General features: G+C 45.5%; 3 protein-coding genes across 3 annotated transcripts; 2 read left to right on the plus strand and 1 right to left on the minus strand.

Moving 5' to 3' along the window:
- Positions 1-1,355: 1,355 nt before the first annotated feature.
- On the minus strand, positions 1,356-6,730 carry LOC115792615 (chromatin complexes subunit BAP18-like). Its single transcript, XM_030747216.1, has 6 exons — positions 6,412-6,730; positions 5,590-5,684; positions 4,754-4,855; positions 4,045-4,274; positions 3,425-3,529; positions 1,356-3,311 (listed from the first exon to the last, which is right to left on the minus strand). Exons 1-6 carry the CDS (start codon positions 6,430-6,432, stop codon positions 3,247-3,249), a joined length of 618 nt encoding a protein of 205 aa, XP_030603076.1. The 5' UTR covers positions 6,433-6,730; the 3' UTR covers positions 1,356-3,246.
- Positions 6,731-6,815: 85 nt separating this feature from the next.
- On the plus strand, positions 6,816-9,428 carry LOC115792619 (ribonuclease kappa-B-like). The gene is made up of 3 exons (XM_030747224.1): positions 6,816-7,026; positions 7,982-8,064; positions 8,750-9,428. The coding sequence occupies exons 1-3, from the start codon at positions 6,949-6,951 to the stop codon at positions 8,892-8,894; spliced, it is 306 nt and encodes a 101-aa protein (XP_030603084.1). The 5' UTR covers positions 6,816-6,948; the 3' UTR covers positions 8,895-9,428.
- Positions 9,429-15,090: 5,662 nt separating this feature from the next.
- On the plus strand, positions 15,091-17,667 carry LOC115792608 (uncharacterized). Its single transcript, XM_030747209.1, has 3 exons — positions 15,091-15,364; positions 16,367-16,597; positions 17,120-17,667. The coding sequence occupies exons 1-3, from the start codon at positions 15,107-15,109 to the stop codon at positions 17,381-17,383; spliced, it is 753 nt and encodes a 250-aa protein (XP_030603069.1). The 5' UTR covers positions 15,091-15,106; the 3' UTR covers positions 17,384-17,667.
- The last annotated feature ends 839 nt before the right edge of the window (positions 17,668-18,506 follow it).

Genomic DNA, 18,506 nt, shown 5'->3' on the forward strand with positions numbered 1-18,506 from the left:
AAGTATTTAATGTTTAACAAAGCTTAAGATCCCCGTCTTAATACAAACCTTTAATTTTGAGTGATGATGAGACTGACAGTCGATGAAGGACCAGAGTGAGATACGACTTTAAAAAAGGGCTGCTAAGAGTTTTATTGCATAGACAAAGGGAACTAAAAGCACATCACATTCAAGTATTTTCACACTGTAGATACTTTAAATTCTCTACGTGAGACAAATGAGATGATGTATTTTTATGCAACTGAAGAGTTAAAGTCTATATTCAAGTGTTCATTCCCTCGAGACGATCTCACGGCTGTAAAGACGCAGAATGAATTTTTAGTGGAAACAATTCATGTACACACTATAAATATATATAAATATTATATTGTATATGAAACTACCAATAAAAGAAAATCTGTACCTTCACGTCGAGTGTTTGTTTTTTCCAGGAAAACTTTTATCCTCATGTTTCCTTTCAGATCGGCTCTTCCAGGAATTCTGGTCCCAGTTTGGTCCTGATGGTGCAGGTATGACCCTACAATGATTACAGAGAAAACCCAACAATCAAAACACTATGAGCAGCACTTGGTGACAGTGAGAAGGAAAAACTTCATTTTAACAGGAAGAAACCTGCAGCAGAACCAGGCTCAGGGAGGGGGGGGTCATCTGCTGAGGGGGAAGAGACAGATTAATAATAACTAATGATTAAATGCAGAGTGGAGTATAAACAAAGTAAATAAGGTGAATAAAAAGAAACAGTGCATTATGGGAACCCCCCAGCAGCCTAGGCCTATAGCACTATAACTAAGGGGGGGGTCAGGGTCACCTGATCCAGCCCTAACTGTAACTGACGGCTGACAGTCAGCCACAAACAGGAAACTGAGACTCACCAAGACTGGAAGAACGTTGCCTGATCTGATGAGTCTGAATTTCAGATGCTAGGGTCGGAGTATCCTGCCTTGTATCAGCCGTTCAGGCTGCTGGTGCTGTGATGTGTGGGGGATATTTTCTTGGCACACTGAGCATCATTTAAACCCCACAGCCTACCTGAGCGTTGCTGACTACATCCATCCCTTTATGACCTCAGACGGCCTCCACAGCAGCAGATCTCAGTCCAGCAGAGCACTTTGGGACTCGGTGGAGGTTCTCATGCAGCAGCTGTGATGCTGTCATGGCAACATGGACCAAAATCTGAGGAATGTTTCCAGCAACCTGGAGTCCAACCTGGTACCAGTAAGGTGTACCTAATGAAATGGCTGGTGAGTGTGTATATTTCCAAATGTGTCCTTTGGAACAGTAAGAGGTTAAATGTTTATTATAAGTTTTACAAACTCCTCAGATCTGCACTGAAGCAATGAACACATCATCACAGCTTTAAGTGTTCTGAGTTTATTTCACATAATTAAAACTGGTTTACATCAGTCACTGATCGATGAGTCAGAATGCTCGCCCAGATACCGTTGTGGTCGCCGACTTCCTACTAAAACAAGACTGAAGGTGACTTCCTGCTGACTGACCCCGTGTGCTGACGGATCGTATCCCTCTGAGCTCTCACACCACCTCAGAGACGTCATCAGAGCTGAACACGGACAGCTGACGTGGGAAACCTGAGCAGTTTCAGCTGCTGGTGGACAGATTTAAAATTCATGAGAACTCCGACTCCAACCACTCTCCGAATGACTGCGTACAGCCAGCTTCAGCTGGACCTCTTATTATTTAGTGAGGAGCGCCACGTTTCACGTTGTCTGGACGTTCCTCTGTTTGTGTTGGTAAACGGCTTCGCCGCCGGCGACTAGTCAGCATTTATACGCCGCTGCCCTGTTAACCTGATTATTCTTAAGTGGCATCCACACAGGAAGTGATCAGCAGCAACCAGAGACCGCAGAACGTCACATTCAATGACTGAAGAGCGAAAGGACCACAGCTGACTGACATCTGACACAGAGCCTGGAATGTCCAGCAGCATGTTTCACTAACGTACGCCGCCACTCAGCTGATGTTACGACAGTATTATGTGCACCCCCCCGACAGGTAGTTGTAAATATGTGAGGTGGAACGTGAGACGATGACAGTCGGCAGAGCTCCGAGATGAGCCGCTGACACTGAACTGTCGGTGTGACATTTAAAACAATCAGATTAGTGAAGAATCATCAAAAGGTGCTGAAACCGTGTTCGTGCGGTCGGTTTAACGTCGCCCATCAGATTCTGCTCAGTGCTGATCAAACAGCTGGTAACACAGCTGCAAGGAACATCCAACTAACCACCCTCTGGCTGCAGTGCTGCATTACATCCTACCAGGCACCCATTCAAGCAGGAAGTATATATTTTAAGCCAAGCAACAGCTGCCTCTGTGAGTGTGAATACTCAGGAGGAGCTCAGGGTGGAGCTGCTTCTCCTCCACATGGAAAACCCACGACATCAACCCAGACCAGCAGCAGAAAATGGAGGATGGACTGAACTATTCAATTTAAAAAAAACAAAACATTTGAAACATCACAACCACTCTTCTGATCAACTTGATCACAGTAACGATGCAGGCAAGCGTCCATAATGCTTGCTCAGGTGGGAGGAGCCACAGACTTTGTGGCAGCGCTCTGGATTACAGCTGTTAGGTCACGTTCACACGTCCAGGAGAGCGATGAAGCCTCTGCACACGAAGAGGCTTCATCGCTCTCACCTCTGCCACCGTGAACGAGGTCACGAATCTGGATCTGCTGCGTAGATTTCCTCGACCTGAAAGTTCAAACCCGTTTTTGCAGCTCCGGCCAATCAAATCGTGTTTGTTCTGATGTTCGAGTGCGGCAGCACGTTCACTGTCGTTTATTGAAACGGATCCTCAACTTTCAGGAACTGCTGTCAAAACTGGAGGTCTCCAACAATATCAAGGTGGGTGGGGGTCAGAGTACTGACAGGTGGATGCGTAATCGGAGCCATCAGGCTCTGAGCTGAGGGCCACAGAGAGGTCAGAGCCGAGTCTGCACACGAGATCTAAAACCACTGAATATCGGCGGGCTGATTCTTTCACGTCCTGGCTGCGTTTGAGGAGCAAAGCTTCTCTTCATGATAACAGAAAACATCAGAAACAGACTTTCAAAATAAAAAAATTAAAACATGATTCATATCCAAAGATCTGCGTCACTACAACAGAAGAAAAGTCTGACCGAGCGCCATCGCAGGTTTTATAAACTCGATGAACATCGGGAACAGAAGCGTCCAGAAAATCTACAGAGGGGGAAACTGAGGTGGCTATAGAGAGGTCAGAGGTCAGCGGGACAGGAGGGGGAGGTCACTGGAGTTCATGATGAGGCTGGAGTCCAGGTTGAGGCTCTCTGAGGAAACAAGAAGAGTTCATGGATCAGGAATAACTACAGCAAACCTTTAACCTGGCAGAGGCTGATCTAAAGGAGCCCCAGGCCATCCAGCAGACCTGCGGGACCCCGACCTTGATCAAAGTTCAGCTTCTTGTTGGAGGAGCCGTCGCCGAGGCCGTCGATGTCCACCAGATCGCTGTTAACGTCCGAGTCGTTCAGAGCGCTGAGTGTCACATCTGCAGGGACGAAGGAGAAGCCAGATTAACAGAGCAGACTTCAGGGAGAGGAAATAAGATGCTAAGTAACTTCTGGAGCAAATGAAGACAGGACAGCAGGACGTCTGAAAGGAACTTTGATCAGCTGATATGCTACATCTTAACCAGCTGTTCGCCGCTAGTAAGGGCAAGTAACCGGCGCTTCAGCGTTGATCGCCTCTTGTTATAGAGTTAAAGGTCACCACACGGTGGCAGGAAGTCCAGAGGTCGTTTTCAAAGAAAGGATCTACGGAGAAGCTTCACATGATTCCGTTCAAAATAATCCTTCTTTGTCTTCTCCTGGGCCTCGGCTCATGTGTCTGAAACAAGCTGTGGTAGCTCCTCCCCTCTTTCTAAGCCAACTTTCTTCTGACTGGCTGCCCTCTGAGATGACCATATCAGAGCTAGCCCCTCTCTGTGACATCATACAGATCCAAGAGTAGAAAAACTGAAACAGAGCGGAGAGGAAAAAAAAAAAAAAAAAGGTGTGGTCTCACCTGCCGTCTTCTGCTTCTTGATGGGCGGGGCCAGGGAGGGGCTGCTCTGCATTCCCGTCGAAACAACGACCTGTGAGGTCGGCACGGATATCATGGCGGGCGCAGCGGGAGCCGGGGCCGGCGTCATGGCGGCTGCAGCTTTCTTGACGGCCTTCTTGGGAGACTCGGAGGAAATGGGGACCCGGCTGTCCTCGTACAGCTTCCTCTTCACCGTGCTCTTTATCTGAGCTCTGCAGAGGAAGAGGAGCAGCCGTCAGCCAATCAGTATCCACCCTCAGAAATTCAGCCCTTTTTTTAAATCCTTAAATTATAGGAAAAGTCTCACATTTTGTAACACTGGATGAAAATATTCAACAGTAAAGTCTTTATTTTTTATGGCAGTTGATGTAACTACACCCAACAGTAACTACACCCAACAGTAACTACACCCAACAGTAACTACACCCAACAGTAACTACACCCAACGACCACAGAGACGAGTCTGACTAGATTTTTTTTGGCCTCCATTGTTCCCTGGAACCATTTAAAAAATTAAACCTCTGAAAACAACAAACGTGAGGTGAGCTTCGTGCAGTTTCGTACCCCTCCTTCACTTTTCTGTCTGATTCTGCTGACGGCCTCGTGTGATCTTTGTCTTCTGTTTTTGGTGAATAATTCTAAATCTAAACGGCTTCATTAATAAAAATGGAACCGCTCCTTTAACACTCACACTGTGCGCTCTTTGATCACGGTGCTGATGTTGTTGAGGTCGTCTCCAAACCGACGCACGGCCAATCGCAGCATCTCGATCTCCGTCTCCGTCCATTTGGCCCTGAGGACCCAAACACTGCGTCAGCTCACAGAAACATCCAAACATGAGGACAAACCGTCCTGCATGATTCACAGTTCATATAATCGCTCTGTGTCTCTGATTTGACCCTGACCCCGTCTGCAACATGAATGATCTCAGTGGAAAAAAAGGAGAAAATTAAAAGAAAATAAAATTGTTTTACTAGAATGTGGTTCATTGATGGGATATGATATCACTCAGTGAACCACACTGACTCTGTATCAACGACCTTACTGCTGAGATAAAGCAAAAACCCCCAAAGTCTGTCACAGTCTGCACACATCTGCTGCCCTCCCCTCCTCCGGGGAATGATTTACTGATGGCTGGGTGCCTTAGGTATACAAGTACATGAAAACTGAATGAGGTCGACTAACACCAAAAGAACAAGACGTCTCTCTGGTTAGCACGTAACAGGGTGGAGGTGTACAGCATGCAGGTGCTGTGACGTCTAAACATGTAAACCCAGTGAGGCCGGCTTACAGCCCACCGAGGATGAGAAGCTGGCTTTAAGATTATTTAACTGTTCTGGAATGTATCAGGTGACAGGCACGTCTAACCTACAGCCTCTCAAACAGACTTAAAAAAGAAGAAAAAACAGTTTTATTGAAATAAAATTGTAAGAAATTAAAATTAAAATTAATTAATTCCACAGGTCAGTGGGAACCCTGTAAATATGTGTGTGTGTGTGTGTGTGTGTGTGTGTGTGTCTCTCTCACCCTGCAGGGCTGGAGTCAGACACCGGGTGGAGCTGCATGGTCAGCTCGCCCAGCTTGGTGAAAGCAGCTCCAGCTGCTGAGAAGATCTCACCCACCTGCAGGAAACAGAATCAGAGGTCTGATTTAAACCTGAACGCAGAAGCTACACCGAGCACCACCTTCAACCACACACACAGTGTGCCGTTTACCTCACACACACACAGCCAGCACTGAGCCAATACTGCACCACCAACAACTTCAAACACCTGACAGGCGGCCTGTCTGAGTCCGGCTCATCTCGCAGGTGTGCACCGCGTGCATGTGCGCACATTCACGGTGGTCTGGATGTTGTCTATAAACTGTACGCAGTCTGAGGAAAAACTGAACCAGCAAGCAGGACTTTTAACCCGGGCTGAAACAATGAGGTGACTCATCAAATAAACTGCAGCAGACTGTTAATGCTGTTTTATTCACTGATGTCTCAGAGAATGATCAATCCGCAGCAGCATTCAGGTGCGCAGATAATACCGCAGCATCACGTTTAACACACCTGTCTGTGAGGAGGGAGGACCACAGTAAAGGCTGGATTTCTGCTCAAACACGAAACGCTCAGGCGGGTAACTCTGTGCCGAAATGACTTCTACATTTTATAAATTCAGGACACAAATATTTAAAGCTGCTTTCATGAAGTCCTCATTAGTGCTGCAGTAAAATAAGTTAAATTGACTGATTTGTGAATGGAGTTCTGTGCGCAGCTGCATGGCGTGCTCGCTCTGAAAGTTGGCTTTAAAGCTCAGTTCGCCCTGCTGTAAAAGAAACGACCATAAACAGGTGAGAGCTTACCTTAGCAGAGGCTGACGTCATTTCTGACCCGCAGGTGAGCTTTTTATTTATTTCCTCCCGAAATGAAACAAATAAAACAAACCGCAGCTAGCTGCTAGCTACGATTAGCTCCGGTAAGGTTAGCTAAAGCTGGCTTCCGTTAGCGGGATGCGCGAACCTTATGACCCCAAACTCCCAAAGCTGTGACAGGTTCAGTAACGATGAGGTGCTCCGGTTTAATTTGGCTCATTTATTAATTACATATTCAAAAGAAAAAAATGTAAATATCACAACAAAGGCAGACGGGAAACAGAGAATGTTGCGCGACTTTGCAACTTTAACGCCATTGGTCAGCTTGACAGGAAAAGGCGGGGCGTGTGGCCACCGGACATTTCATTGGTCGCTGCGTTTCTGCTCACGAGCAGTACCGAACTACACCGAGTGAAGCCGAGCGGCGAGGAACAGCTGACCGAGAGGCTCGTGCCGTCGATGGATCGCTCTTCAGTTTAGAGGATAAAAATATTTGTAATCAGCTGGTGATCGATCAGAGGAGCGGGCATGCCGTCGCTGCTGTTCTGCGGGCCGAAGATGGCCGCGTGCGGGAGCGTGATCAGCATCTGGGGCGTCATTATGCTGGTAAGATCCGCGGGGGGCGACTATTTCCTGGACGGCAGGGGGTCGTCAGTGCGGATGCTGCATTCTGATAAATAACTGATTTTATTATGAATGATTTCTCTCTGCTGATTTTATCTGATGGTGGGAAAACTCCGCACAGTGCAGCAGGGTCTGGCTAATCTCCGAATTCCAGTCCATCTCCGGTACATAGACGGAGCCCCTGTAGGCCGAGCTGAATGTACTTTCGCTGGTTTCACCCTCCTCTGACGCTGCACCAAATAATCAATGATTAATACACTGATAGATCAATCAATGAAGAGCTGCACTCGTCTAATAAACGTGATGTAGGCGGCTAAAGTCTGGCTTTCCAGTCAAATGAATGAACCTCCTGTGGTTCAGTCCCCGACAAACAGAAAATCTGTGATTCCTGATCGCAGGTATTGATCAGCACGGCGGGAATCATTATTATTGGCTCAGCTGTTAAAGGCAGGTGTATGCACAGCTTTTTATGACGGCTGATGATCCGAAAACATGATTTTAAACACGTTTTTAATCAAAGGAGTCTTTAAATGGCTAAAAAAAAAAAATCAATCATGTGACTCCTCATGTGACGTCTCAAAACAGGAAGTCAGTTTTTCCACTTCCCCTCTGGCATATCAAGAAAACTGTAAGAGATGTCCTCTGGAGTCTTTCAGGACAGATTGTTCAGTTTGAAGTGAAGCAGAAAAATGAAGCTAAAAAATTAACGAGTTCATTGTTTAAGGATCATTTTCAGTTTGATATTTGGTGATTTCAGCCTTTAGATAAATGAATTTTCTTCATTAATCGTGTTTGTTTGCATGTTTTTAGAGTAAATGATTAACTACAAACTGTCTACACCCAAAATAAACCCTGCAAACACAAAGCTGTTCACTCAGTGGAGACGTTAGCTGGGTCCCTGAGCCTTATGTTGACCTCCCTTCCTGCTCCCTTACAGGCGATGCTGGGAATCTTCTTCAGCGCCAAGTCGGCCGTGCTGATCGAGGACGTGCCGTTCACTGAGGAGGACATCCACAACGAGTGAGTGTGATGACACTGATGAAGGATCATAAACCTCAGCCGAGCACCACACACACACACACACACACACAGCACCGGCTTCATTTAAAGCCTCTTAAACCTCGTTTTTCATATTTTATTAAAGCAGGAATACAAAAATGCAACAAAGACACAACCTGTGTGTGCAGGACAGAGACTCTGTGAGGCTCCACAGCTCAGTTCCTGAAGAACCCGCTGGTTCTTCAGAGTTGAAAGCTGCTCGGCTCAGTTTGTTTGTTCCATCTGCAGCTTTAATGTTCTCAGACGCTGGAACATCTTATAAATGTGACCCAATCAAAACGAGCCGGACGGGATATTCATGGCCAAACACACAGCAGTCAGTGCGCGGGATTGTGGGTTCACGGAATGTTCTTAGCAACAAAGGAGAGACTGCGCTCTTATTGGCTACCAGTGATGCCATTATTAAAATGACTTTGAATATTAAATATGCAAAGTCATTTTAATAATTTTGACAGTAAGCACGCTCTTGTTGCGGAGAACGTCCTGCAGAGAACGTCCTGTGTATCCCACGTATTTGGCCATGAATTATTCCATGTGTCATCCGACTCATTTTTCCAGACTGGGTCAGAAATGAAAAAGCTGATTTGGTCCCTTTAATGACCAAAGATGGAGATAATAATCAGATCTTCTCCTCTTTTCTGCGCAGTAAAAATCCTCCTCAGAACATCTACAGTCTCTACAACCAGGTCGGCATCAACTGCTTCATCGCTGCCGCCATCTACGTGGTGGTGGGCGCCATCTCGCTCTGCCAGGTCCGGCTCAACAAGCGGCAGGAGTACATGGTGACATAAAGAGCTGCGGCGACGGCCTGACCTCTGACCTCTGACTGCGAGGATCTGGTTCCTGTCCATAAAGTGTATTTGCGTTTCAGCTGTGGGTGATGTGATTGGCTGGGGTTAATGAGGGGGCGGGGTCAGGCATCCACTATGTAATTTATTTTCTATTTAAATGTGTTTGTTGTCGTTTTGTTGTTGTTGGGTGAAATGTTGCCATTCCTTTCTAACGGGCGTGAAAGCGACCAAACGCATCACATCAGATTTATTCACATTAAAACAGTTGATTATGACAGCAGGAGGCGGAGCCCTGAGGACGCCTTCAGCGTCAGCTGAGGCGGTTTTATCATGTGACAGAAACACGGAGGCGTGGCTCAGGCGCTGCGTCCTCCTGCTGCTTCCTGAACAGATCAGAGGCGCTGCTGTCAGTCACATTCAGTCCTTCTGTGTTTGCTGGATGATCTTTGCAATAAAGTGTGAGTGGAAAAGTGAATGTTTGTTGTGTTTAATGGAGTTTAACATAAACACAATAAAGCAGCTGAATATTTATCAGATTCATGGAGATTATTAGTTGGTTCTCTCCCACCTCTAAAGCCCAGCCGGGCTGAGGAGCAGCAGATCTGAGGAAATGGGACGTCCTCGAGTTCCTGCTCTTGTGCCACGTTTGATGGAGCAGTTTTCATCCAAACTAATAAAGTTCATAAATCCAAGTTTATCAGGAGGTTGAAAAATAAAACTGTGCTCTACGGTGTCAAACACTGTGTAAAAATCTATAAATGAAGCCTCTGACTTCAATAATCCAACAGGAGCCTGTTTTAAAACAGAGTTTCATACCAGAGAGGACGCAGAGGATCTTCAGCTTGGTGTCCTGTTTACTCTTTCTATATGACCTTATAATAATTATGAGAAATGGTTTATTTTTGCTGCATTTCCTGTTCTGAGCGCTCACAGAGAGCCGACCTACTCTAACCCGAGCCCTGATGACAATATATTATTGATAATAATATTATTGATAATAATAATGGCGCGGGGTTAAAAAAATCAGGCAGGCACGCGGACGTCCCTCACCTGACGCAAACTTACGTCAGCCGGATCCGAGAGTGACGTCGCGCTCTCGCACAAAGGCGCGCCGAGCTCAAAGTTCCTGCACGGAGACCGGGACGCAGCAGCGGGATCAACCCACGGACACGGGATCAACCCACGGACACGGGATCAAACCACGGCTAAAAATAAAGTGAGTCTCCTCTAAACGCTTCGCGGCTGTTTCGTTGCTGCTAAACGAACGTGAAGAAACGAACAAACCTGAGATTAATTTTCTTTGATCAGTTTGAGTTTTGTAACAGGAGCGGAAAGTATCGATCTCTTTATCCGGGAGATCACCGTGGAGACTGATGCCGAGTACCTGATATGTGCAGCTTGTTCATCAGTTTCTTACTAAAACGACTGAAGCGGCACACAGATGTGTGTATTAATGGATGTGTGTATTAATGGATGTGTGTATTAATGTGGTGATGCACTATAAATGTTCTACTTCACTCTGATCTGCAGCTGAGCCTCTTTTACCTGATAAACCACAAGAGGAGGATCAGATCACGTGTTCATTCTCCCTGTTAGTACACAGGAAACCAGCTGTGAGTCAGACATGTAGGAAGTGCTTTATGAGGATCATGAGAGGACGCTACTGATCTGCATAACAGACGGCATCAGTGTTTGCAGATAATGATACCACTGTGAGGTCGAATAATAAACCCTGACATCAAAACTGCCCTTAAGCAGAAGAGGAGAGACAAGTCAGGAGACAGGGAGGAAGTGAGGAGTGCTCAGAGAGAGGAAACTGTTCCAGAGGGGGGGCTGGAGAACCAGCTTCTCCAGCCCCCCCTCTGGAACAATGTCAGCGGGTCTGGAGGGTCTCAGAACCATCTCAGGGACACACTTTTTTTAATAGGTTTGATTGATCATCTGCCCCTGCTGGAGACTGCCCCACCCCCACCTTAGCTCCTCTTTGCACTTACAGTACCTTTCCAGTCTGCTGCCCCTCCCCCTCCAGGAGGCAGCCTTCCTGCTCCAACATGTCTCACACTAAACCAGGTGAGCTGTGAACTCAGGAGGATCAAAGGAAGGAAGGCGTCAGCTCGAGGCTCCTCAGGTCTGAAGGACTGCAGCAAAACTGTGGAGTGAAAGCTTTTTGGAAACGGGGGCACTCGCACATGCGTACGATGGTTGCAGCTCCTATATCCACACCGCCAACTTGTGGCCTGACAGTAGGAACTTAAACGGAGATCATTTCTGAAACATTTCCGTGTGAACGCGTCACTTTTCAGAAACGACAACAGCAGAACGACACCGTTTCCTCTGGAAACGTCGTGTAACTGGTGCCTGAAGTTTGGGAAAATCCCACAGCTTTGGAAAACCCTGGAGTGGCTGATCCTTGCTCATCTTTGCCCCCCAGCTGAGCTCAGTGCTAGACCCACTCCAGTTCGCCATCCACTGTCATCCACCTCCTACGTCGATCCCTCACTCACCTGGAAAGTGCTGGGAACACTGTGAGAATCACCACAGTACCCACAATTCTGAGGGGCAAGCTGGGGTACCCAGGTACACCATCAGTGATCATCTCACCACATGGATCCTGGACGATCTCACCGATCTGTTCTGGGACGCTCCCTTGACCCAGTGGAGGTAGTGAGTGACGGGATGATGGTGGCTGAGCTGTCGTCCCTGTCTGACCCCCCCCCCCATGCAGGTCACTCCAGAGCAGATTTAATTGCCTTTTACTGATGTTAAAATAAAGACCTGACACTTTAGAGGATGCCTCAATAGTTTGAATAGTTATGAAATCGAGTCCTTTTAAAAATAAAGTTGGATCATCTGCCAATTTGTGTTTTCACAACTACAGAAATCCCTTTAATGGGACTAAAGTTAATGTGAGAGGCGGATCAAGTACAAACGGATACGGGGAAATCGGACGTCCTTGTTGAATTCCTCTACCACCCCCGCGTTAGATGGAGCTGTTTCATCCAAAGCTGTAACAGCAGTAATAAAGTTCATGCTGTGCAGATGCTTCCAAAATGAAGAAGAATAATCCAAAATGCCCCGGACGACCCTCATGTGTCACCTGCCTGTTTTTCATGAATCCTGATTGTGTTTCATCAGTAATGGAGTCCAAAATATAATTGACTCTTTTGGCAAGAATTTTATAAGAAGCAGGACGGCAGAGATCAGTGACCTTCCTTCAGAGAGTTCAAAAGGGCTTCAACAGGTTTGTCGACGGTGCTACAATACTGAGAAATGAGATAATGATCATCAGTGCTTGCAACAGTGGACTTTTAGTTTTTGAGGCATGTATCAATCAATAGTTACACAATAATACACATCAGATCTCCACAGGACACAGAATAAAGGCTGAAATAAGAGTTTCTGTCTCAGTGATCCTGATGTTTACAGGTTTTAGAGGCTTTAATTGTTGCATGGATCTGATTTACTGTTTAATATTTCCTCAGATGGCAACGGTTTCAGAGTCGGAGTGGAAAAAAGCTCTGACCTCCATCATCGAGGAGCTGGACGACTCACAGCTGAAAGACATGCTGGAATTTCTGGAAATCCCCAAACAGAGGACGTCTACAACGAGCAGAGAGCTGATCCCCCAAAGAATCATTGAGAGCTGTGGAGTGGAAACATCCATCCACAAAATCAGGGAAGCAGTGGATCGAATCCCACAGAGAGACGGAGCAGTCCTGAAACACCTGCAGCCCTTTGTGGACGAACTGAAGAGCAAAGAGGAGGAAAAAGGTGTGTGTGTGTGTGTGTGTGTGTGTGTACAGGTTTTCCCAAAAATATAAGATGAAACTTTAATGATCCCACGATGGGGAAATTTGCATATTACAGCAGCTCAAATACAGAGAAGAAGGATGAAATAAAATAGAAAACACTATAATTTTATTCTAAAATAAAAAAAATGATCAAACAGAATGAATTGCAGACGGTGTCTGAAGTCTTTGAGTTGCGGCTGAGGAAATGAAGGCAGCTGGACACTGTTTGGTTCATGAAGATATTTCACTTTTTATAAGAAACTGATGGAGAGTCTCAGAGATTCATGTCTGCTGACCCAGCTGTGATCAAAGCTGTGACTCATTACCATCACGGGGCCAAAGTGTGAGACACTGCCCCTCCCCATCACAAGCTTTTTAGATCACCTGAGGCAAGATCTGTGAGTGGGGGCTGAAGCACCTGGGAAGAGGACTGCATTATACCCTAATCCCCCTCTCGGTGTCCTCCCTGGTAAAACGTGTGTATTTATCCACTGAGCTGATGTGGTAAAGGTCGGCTACAATGGGAGACACTGGGGAGCCCATGACACATCCATGTTTCTGTCTGTAGAAACCATCATTGTATCTGAACTATGCTGTGGTCAGGCAAAGGTCTAACAGTGTGCAGATCTGATCTGGGTAAAGCTGGTTCTGTTCTGTAAGGAGTCGACTTCCTGTAGTCGTTTTCTAACGGTCTCCACTGCCTCAGTTGTGGGTGTGAAAGCGAAAGTGAAACCACATCAAAGGTTTCATCTGGATTTAAGTTTGCAGCCCCTGTTGGTGAAGTCTGTGGAGGTTTCACTGTGATGGGGTGTTACCCACAAGCAGCGCCAAGATGGTGTCAAGATGCTTGGAATGTTGTAGGTGGCTGAGTTTCTCCTGATGATGAAGCTCCTGAGGGACTCCTTCTCTGTGGAGAAGTCCATTTATGCATGTAGCATCCCCAGGGTGAAGGCGGAGTTTTGTAGGGCAGTCGGTGACTTTCTTTTTGTAGCTGCTTGTAGGGTCTCACCTTAAGACCTCGTAAGTGTTGCTGCCACTCAGGAGTGAAGTAATCTTAGAACAGTGGGGCCCCGCCCTTATTGGCTGGGAGTGTGTTGATGCTTCACTCAGGGATGTGATGGCCTTCTCTTCTTGAATCAGAGAGCCGTTGGTGCCGTCATCCTGATTTGTTCTGCTTCAGTTTATTAATCCCAGAACGTTGATTCTGTTCATCCCGAGAAAAGTTTCACTCATCCAGGTGACTTCTTCAGTCTCAGCTGCAGATTTACCCGAAACTAGAACCACTGACTAAAATGTGTCACGAGCGACATTTCATGATCAATGACCATGACAGTTTGCATATTAATAATCATGAAATGTCGCGCATGGCTCGTTTTTAGTCAGTGAAAAAGTTCAAAGGAAACAGACTTTATGCTGAAAAGCTCTGAGACGTCCAGGCTCCGACCATCTGTGTTCAACATGGATACGTTTCTTTTTCAGGACAGAAGAGGAAACACAGAGAAACTGAGTCAGAGGATGAGACGTCTGAAGCTGGTAGGCAGACACGTCCTGGGTCTGTGGCAGCGACCAGTGAGCTGCTGAGCTGGGGTCACAGTTATGATCATGAATATTATTTGAAGTCAGTCTGATGTTGAGCTGTGTGTGTGTGTGTGTGTGTGTGTGTGTGTGTGTGTGTGTGTGTGTGTGTGTGTGTGTGTGTGTGTGTGTGTCCAGGCTTTAAGAAGAACAACATTGTGAGTGATTCGTGTTCAGATGAAGAGGCTGAAGCTGGTGAGTTAACTCTTAGAGAACAGAGACAGTGAGCAGTGAAGGCTCGCTGAATGTATGTTTAAATAGAATAAAACTCACCTTTACCTGCTCGATCAATAAATCACGTGTTTGTTTGTTCACAGATGAACTGAAGAGCCCTCAGCCTGACAAGGTAGCACTCACGAGATATAATACTGCATATTACCAAAGTCTGACATTATTTTATGATTTATGGACATTTATGCCGTCTGTATGATAAAACTGTTCACAGTAAAGGTTCTGCTCTGTTACTGTGGGACTGCACGTTCATAATAATCAGATTGAGTGCAGTTCAATAACTGAGCATTTACCAACTGTTTATTTCCAGGAGAGAAAAATGCCTCCGTGGGTGAGTGGATTTCTTTGTTTTATGATTTATGATGTTTTATTTTATGATCACAGCATCTGATCAGTTTTGACATGTCTGAATGTTTATTGATTTATTTTTTTCTCTCCATCTGTGTCCAGAGAATATCCATCCATGATCTAAAGATCGTTGGTCAACTTGGAAAAAAAGCCATTGCAGGCAAAGTGGTGCAGAAATCTGGTCTTCGTACATATCAAACCAAAGACAAGCAGAAAAAGTTTTTCTTCTTCCTCGGGGTGGCGGATGAAACCAGCAGCATTAAAGTGATGGTGTATGGAAACGAGCGCTATCAGGTTTTCACTGTGGGGGACTGCTACCTGTTCAGAAACGTCCTCATGGAGGAAAAAGTCATGAAAGTGACCAAAATGAGCAACATATCAAGGACGGCAACTCTCGATGTCCCCCAGAATCTGGAGATGGAGGCTCGGATGCTCGTTGATTTCCAGATCCCAGTTTGCTCCATCGCACAGGCCAACAGTGCTGCAGAGAGGACCTCAGTGAGCGTTGAAGGAACCATACCAGAGGTAAGTGTGACCTGATACGCTGCAGCACAGCTGGTGAAGACTTCAGAACTTTAACATTTCTTCAGCATTAATTTGGTGACAGTTGTGAGCACGTCCACTGCTGCACAGCAAGGAAATGGTTAATTTGGCAAACTTCATTTTCCAAAATATGAACAAATGCAGTGCAGAACAGCCGTAATGAGTCTGCCACAGTAACAGTGAGTGTAACATGGAGGTTGTGGAGTGACTGCTCTGAAAGTGACCAATCACCTCAGGGCCCTTTGACCTATGACCTCCACTGACCTGTAAAGTGTCAGTCTTAACCTGGACAGTGAGCTAAACACTAATGGATCCAGCAATGACAGGACGCTGTGACGGGGCCTTTATGGTCTTTACTGAGACCTTTTTTTACTGTAAAACTGCAACAGAGAGAATGAAGGATATGCATTAGTGCTTTGTCATAACACAAATTTATGTCCAAAAATCATCACGAGTCATCACAGAAATAAACGAATGAACAAACAAACAGTCTCGTGTCCTTTAGCTAGGACTAGCATAGACAGAGCTAAAGGCTAGTACCATTAGCTTACTCTCACTCACACTAGAAACCTGGTCAGTAAGCATAATGATGAAGGAAGTTACAATAAAAACAATAATTAACACACAAGCTATAGTGCAGTTCTACACTTACAGGTTATGAATGTTCACGGATGGCGTTAACACCTCAAATGCTTGAGCCAACATGGCTGCTTCCCTAAGCTAGTTGCTGCTTATGGCTGTTGACCAGTAGATGGCAGTGTTATTCACAATCAAAAACCCAGAAAACACAACAAACATGATACTTGTGACACAAAAGAGGATTTAAACATTCACCAACTTGGATTACAACAAATGAACACAGTTTGTATCATGTGTGAGTGGCAGAACGTCAGACTGAGAGCAGAGTTCAGGATCAGTTTTTGGTCTGTAATTGAAGGCGAGTTGTTTCCAGTTGTTCTGATCTTGTGTTGTTGGTTTGTTCAGATCGCATCGGTTGAAAACATCAAGCTAAAGTCCAAACGGAGAAAGAAAGCCAAGCAAGAGCTCAGACTTGAAGACAGCACCGGTTCCATCAGGATCACCTTGTGGGGTGAAGACATCAAGCAGCTCAGAGGAAAATCACATGGAGACGTCGTCAGGGTGACCAACGTGAGGACCAGCCGCTTCCATGATGCAGTATCGCTGAACTCAACAACTTTCACCAGAATTTTCCAGGTAGCTTCAGATGCTAGCTTTGGCCTGAAATGTGGTTTTTTTTCCCGAGCAGTGTTTTTGACTCCTGATTGGACAGTTTGCTCACTGTTGGTGAGTCTGCTCAGCAGGTAACCCGGCTCCTTGTTCAGGTGTCTCTACCAGATTGCTCAGTGGTCTTTCTCGTGTCAGGTGGACTCATCTCTGCCATCTTGGACTGCAGCTGCTGACATTAGTCTTTGTTCTGCTCTGTGAGCCGGAGGGTGGAGAACATGTTCATGAGCTGCTACACTGAGCAGAACCAGAACAATCTGCTGCAGAACAAGATGGTGGATTTGAAGGATGCAGGATGAGAGACTCACTGTAAAATCAGCTCATCATAGCTCTCGGTTATTTTAAGTATGGAATATTAAAAATGAGATTACAGCAGTGCTGGTTCATACAAAGATATCCAGCCTGTTTACTTCCTGTGCTTCTTTTTCAGTTTTACTTACAGGCATCAAAGATCTCTGCAGAAGATTTGATTTATTTGATCTTTCTGTGCAGGTTCAAAGTGCTGCGGTGCAGAACGTCACCATCAAGATCATCGGGATCATAAAAGCCAGCAGGACGCAGACGGAGCTGGATGCGCAGATCAGCGGCAGAGAGGTGCAGACATTTGTGGTGGATTCGTCACTGCTGGCAGACGTGGTTGGAGTCAGGCTGGAGGGCGACTTTGAGGACAGACTCCTGAGCAAAATGCCGTTCTCAGCAGATGTAGAAATTGAAGGAAACAAGATCAATAAAATGAACGCCGTTAATGAGATGTGAAGATGACGTCCAGTGTTTGGCTGGGCTGCAGCTTTGATGGCGATGAGCCGACAGCAGCAGAATGATCTGAACTGGAAGTTTACCAAAGATTTTTACTGCTCTCTGAAATCAGGCTTATGTTCTGAACCTGTGTGTTTTTATCTTTCTTCAATTCTTTGTGCAAATGAGTGGTTCTAGTTTAGTTTAGTTGTGTGTTCATAATCACGCTCTGCTGAATCTCTGTGATGGTGACGTGTGCCTGCTTGGATTGGTTTTGTTTATAAATCTGGAATTTAATAAAAATAAACGTGTTTAAAAAATCTTCCTGTGACTGATTTCATCTCACAGAAAAAGGTTCCCAGCATTTCCAACAAGAAGATCCATCATCACACTTTCCTCGGCGTCTGTCATCGTCTAATAATTGTTCATTAAAAAAAGTTCTGCAGGACTTCCTCCTTGGACTTTCTATCAAAGTGGAAGTCTGTTGGTTTAGATCTTTTTATTGATTAGAACAAAAATAAAACTGATCATTCTTCCTTATGACAAAATGTCAACCACGAAGGAGAAAACAGCAAGAAAGAAGGATGTGTTATGTGTGTACTGTCCCGTCAGTCACAGTCTGTGAATTGAATGTTTACATTTTTTAAGGATATTTATATATATGTTCATGTTCTATAAAAACTGTTTATATCTCTGTGTTCAAATAACAGACTAGTGTTAATAAAAGTTTATGATTAAAGTTTATCTGTATTTAGAAGATGGCTGAAGAGTTCAAAGGTCCTTTGGTGCCCCCTACTGACTCACACTGAATAGAGCGATCCACAGAGAAATGAATGTTTGTTTATTAATTTATTAATTTGTGTTATGTTTATTTGTAGACAGCCACAACCTAAAGATTTAAACTGACCTCAAACCTTTGCCATCTGTTATCAGACGCCTGTGATTGGCTGCTGTCACTTAAAACAACATCCTTACTGCTCCCAGAACAGTTCAGAGGGTAAGAAGCAGCCAGGTGGTGCTAATGTGAGCTCCTCTATAGAAGCAGAGGTTTTGTCAGTTTGCAGGTCTGCAGCGTTCAGGAGTGTTGACACAAGGCCAGGAAGCAAAGATGCCAGCAGTCCTGTTACTGATGCTGCACATCAGT

The sequence above is a fragment of the Archocentrus centrarchus genome, chromosome 14, assembly GCF_007364275.1.
Source record: "Archocentrus centrarchus isolate MPI-CPG fArcCen1 chromosome 14, fArcCen1, whole genome shotgun sequence".
Classification (NCBI taxonomy): Eukaryota; Metazoa; Chordata; class Actinopteri; order Cichliformes; family Cichlidae; genus Archocentrus; species Archocentrus centrarchus.

What these genes read in the sequence shown, in the direction of transcription:
- LOC115792615 (XM_030747216.1), bottom strand. Translation starts at nt 6,432, where the DNA reads ATGACGTCAGCCTCTGCTAAG. An exon ending in TGACGTCAGCCTCTGCTAAG is followed by an intron (nt 5,685 to 6,411) that starts GTAAGCTCTCAC and finishes TGTTTCCTGCAG; the next exon opens with GTGGGTGAGATCTTCTCAGC. An exon ending in GTGATCAAAGAGCGCACAGT is followed by an intron (nt 4,275 to 4,753) that starts GTGAGTGTTAAA and finishes CTTCCTCTGCAG; the next exon opens with AGCTCAGATAAAGAGCACGG.
- LOC115792619 (XM_030747224.1), top strand. Translation starts at nt 6,949, where the DNA reads ATGCCGTCGCTGCTGTTCTGCGGGCCGAAGATGGCCGCGTGCGGGAGC. An exon ending in TCTGGGGCGTCATTATGCTG is followed by an intron (nt 7,027 to 7,981) that starts GTAAGATCCGCG and finishes GCTCCCTTACAG; the next exon opens with GCGATGCTGGGAATCTTCTT. An exon ending in GAGGAGGACATCCACAACGA is followed by an intron (nt 8,065 to 8,749) that starts GTGAGTGTGATG and finishes TTTTCTGCGCAG; the next exon opens with TAAAAATCCTCCTCAGAACA.
- LOC115792608 (XM_030747209.1), top strand. Translation starts at nt 15,107, where the DNA reads ATGGTGTATGGAAACGAGCGCTATCAGGTTTTCACTGTGGGGGACTGC. An exon ending in TTGAAGGAACCATACCAGAG is followed by an intron (nt 15,365 to 16,366) that starts GTAAGTGTGACC and finishes TGGTTTGTTCAG; the next exon opens with ATCGCATCGGTTGAAAACAT. An exon ending in CTTTCACCAGAATTTTCCAG is followed by an intron (nt 16,598 to 17,119) that starts GTAGCTTCAGAT and finishes CTTTCTGTGCAG; the next exon opens with GTTCAAAGTGCTGCGGTGCA.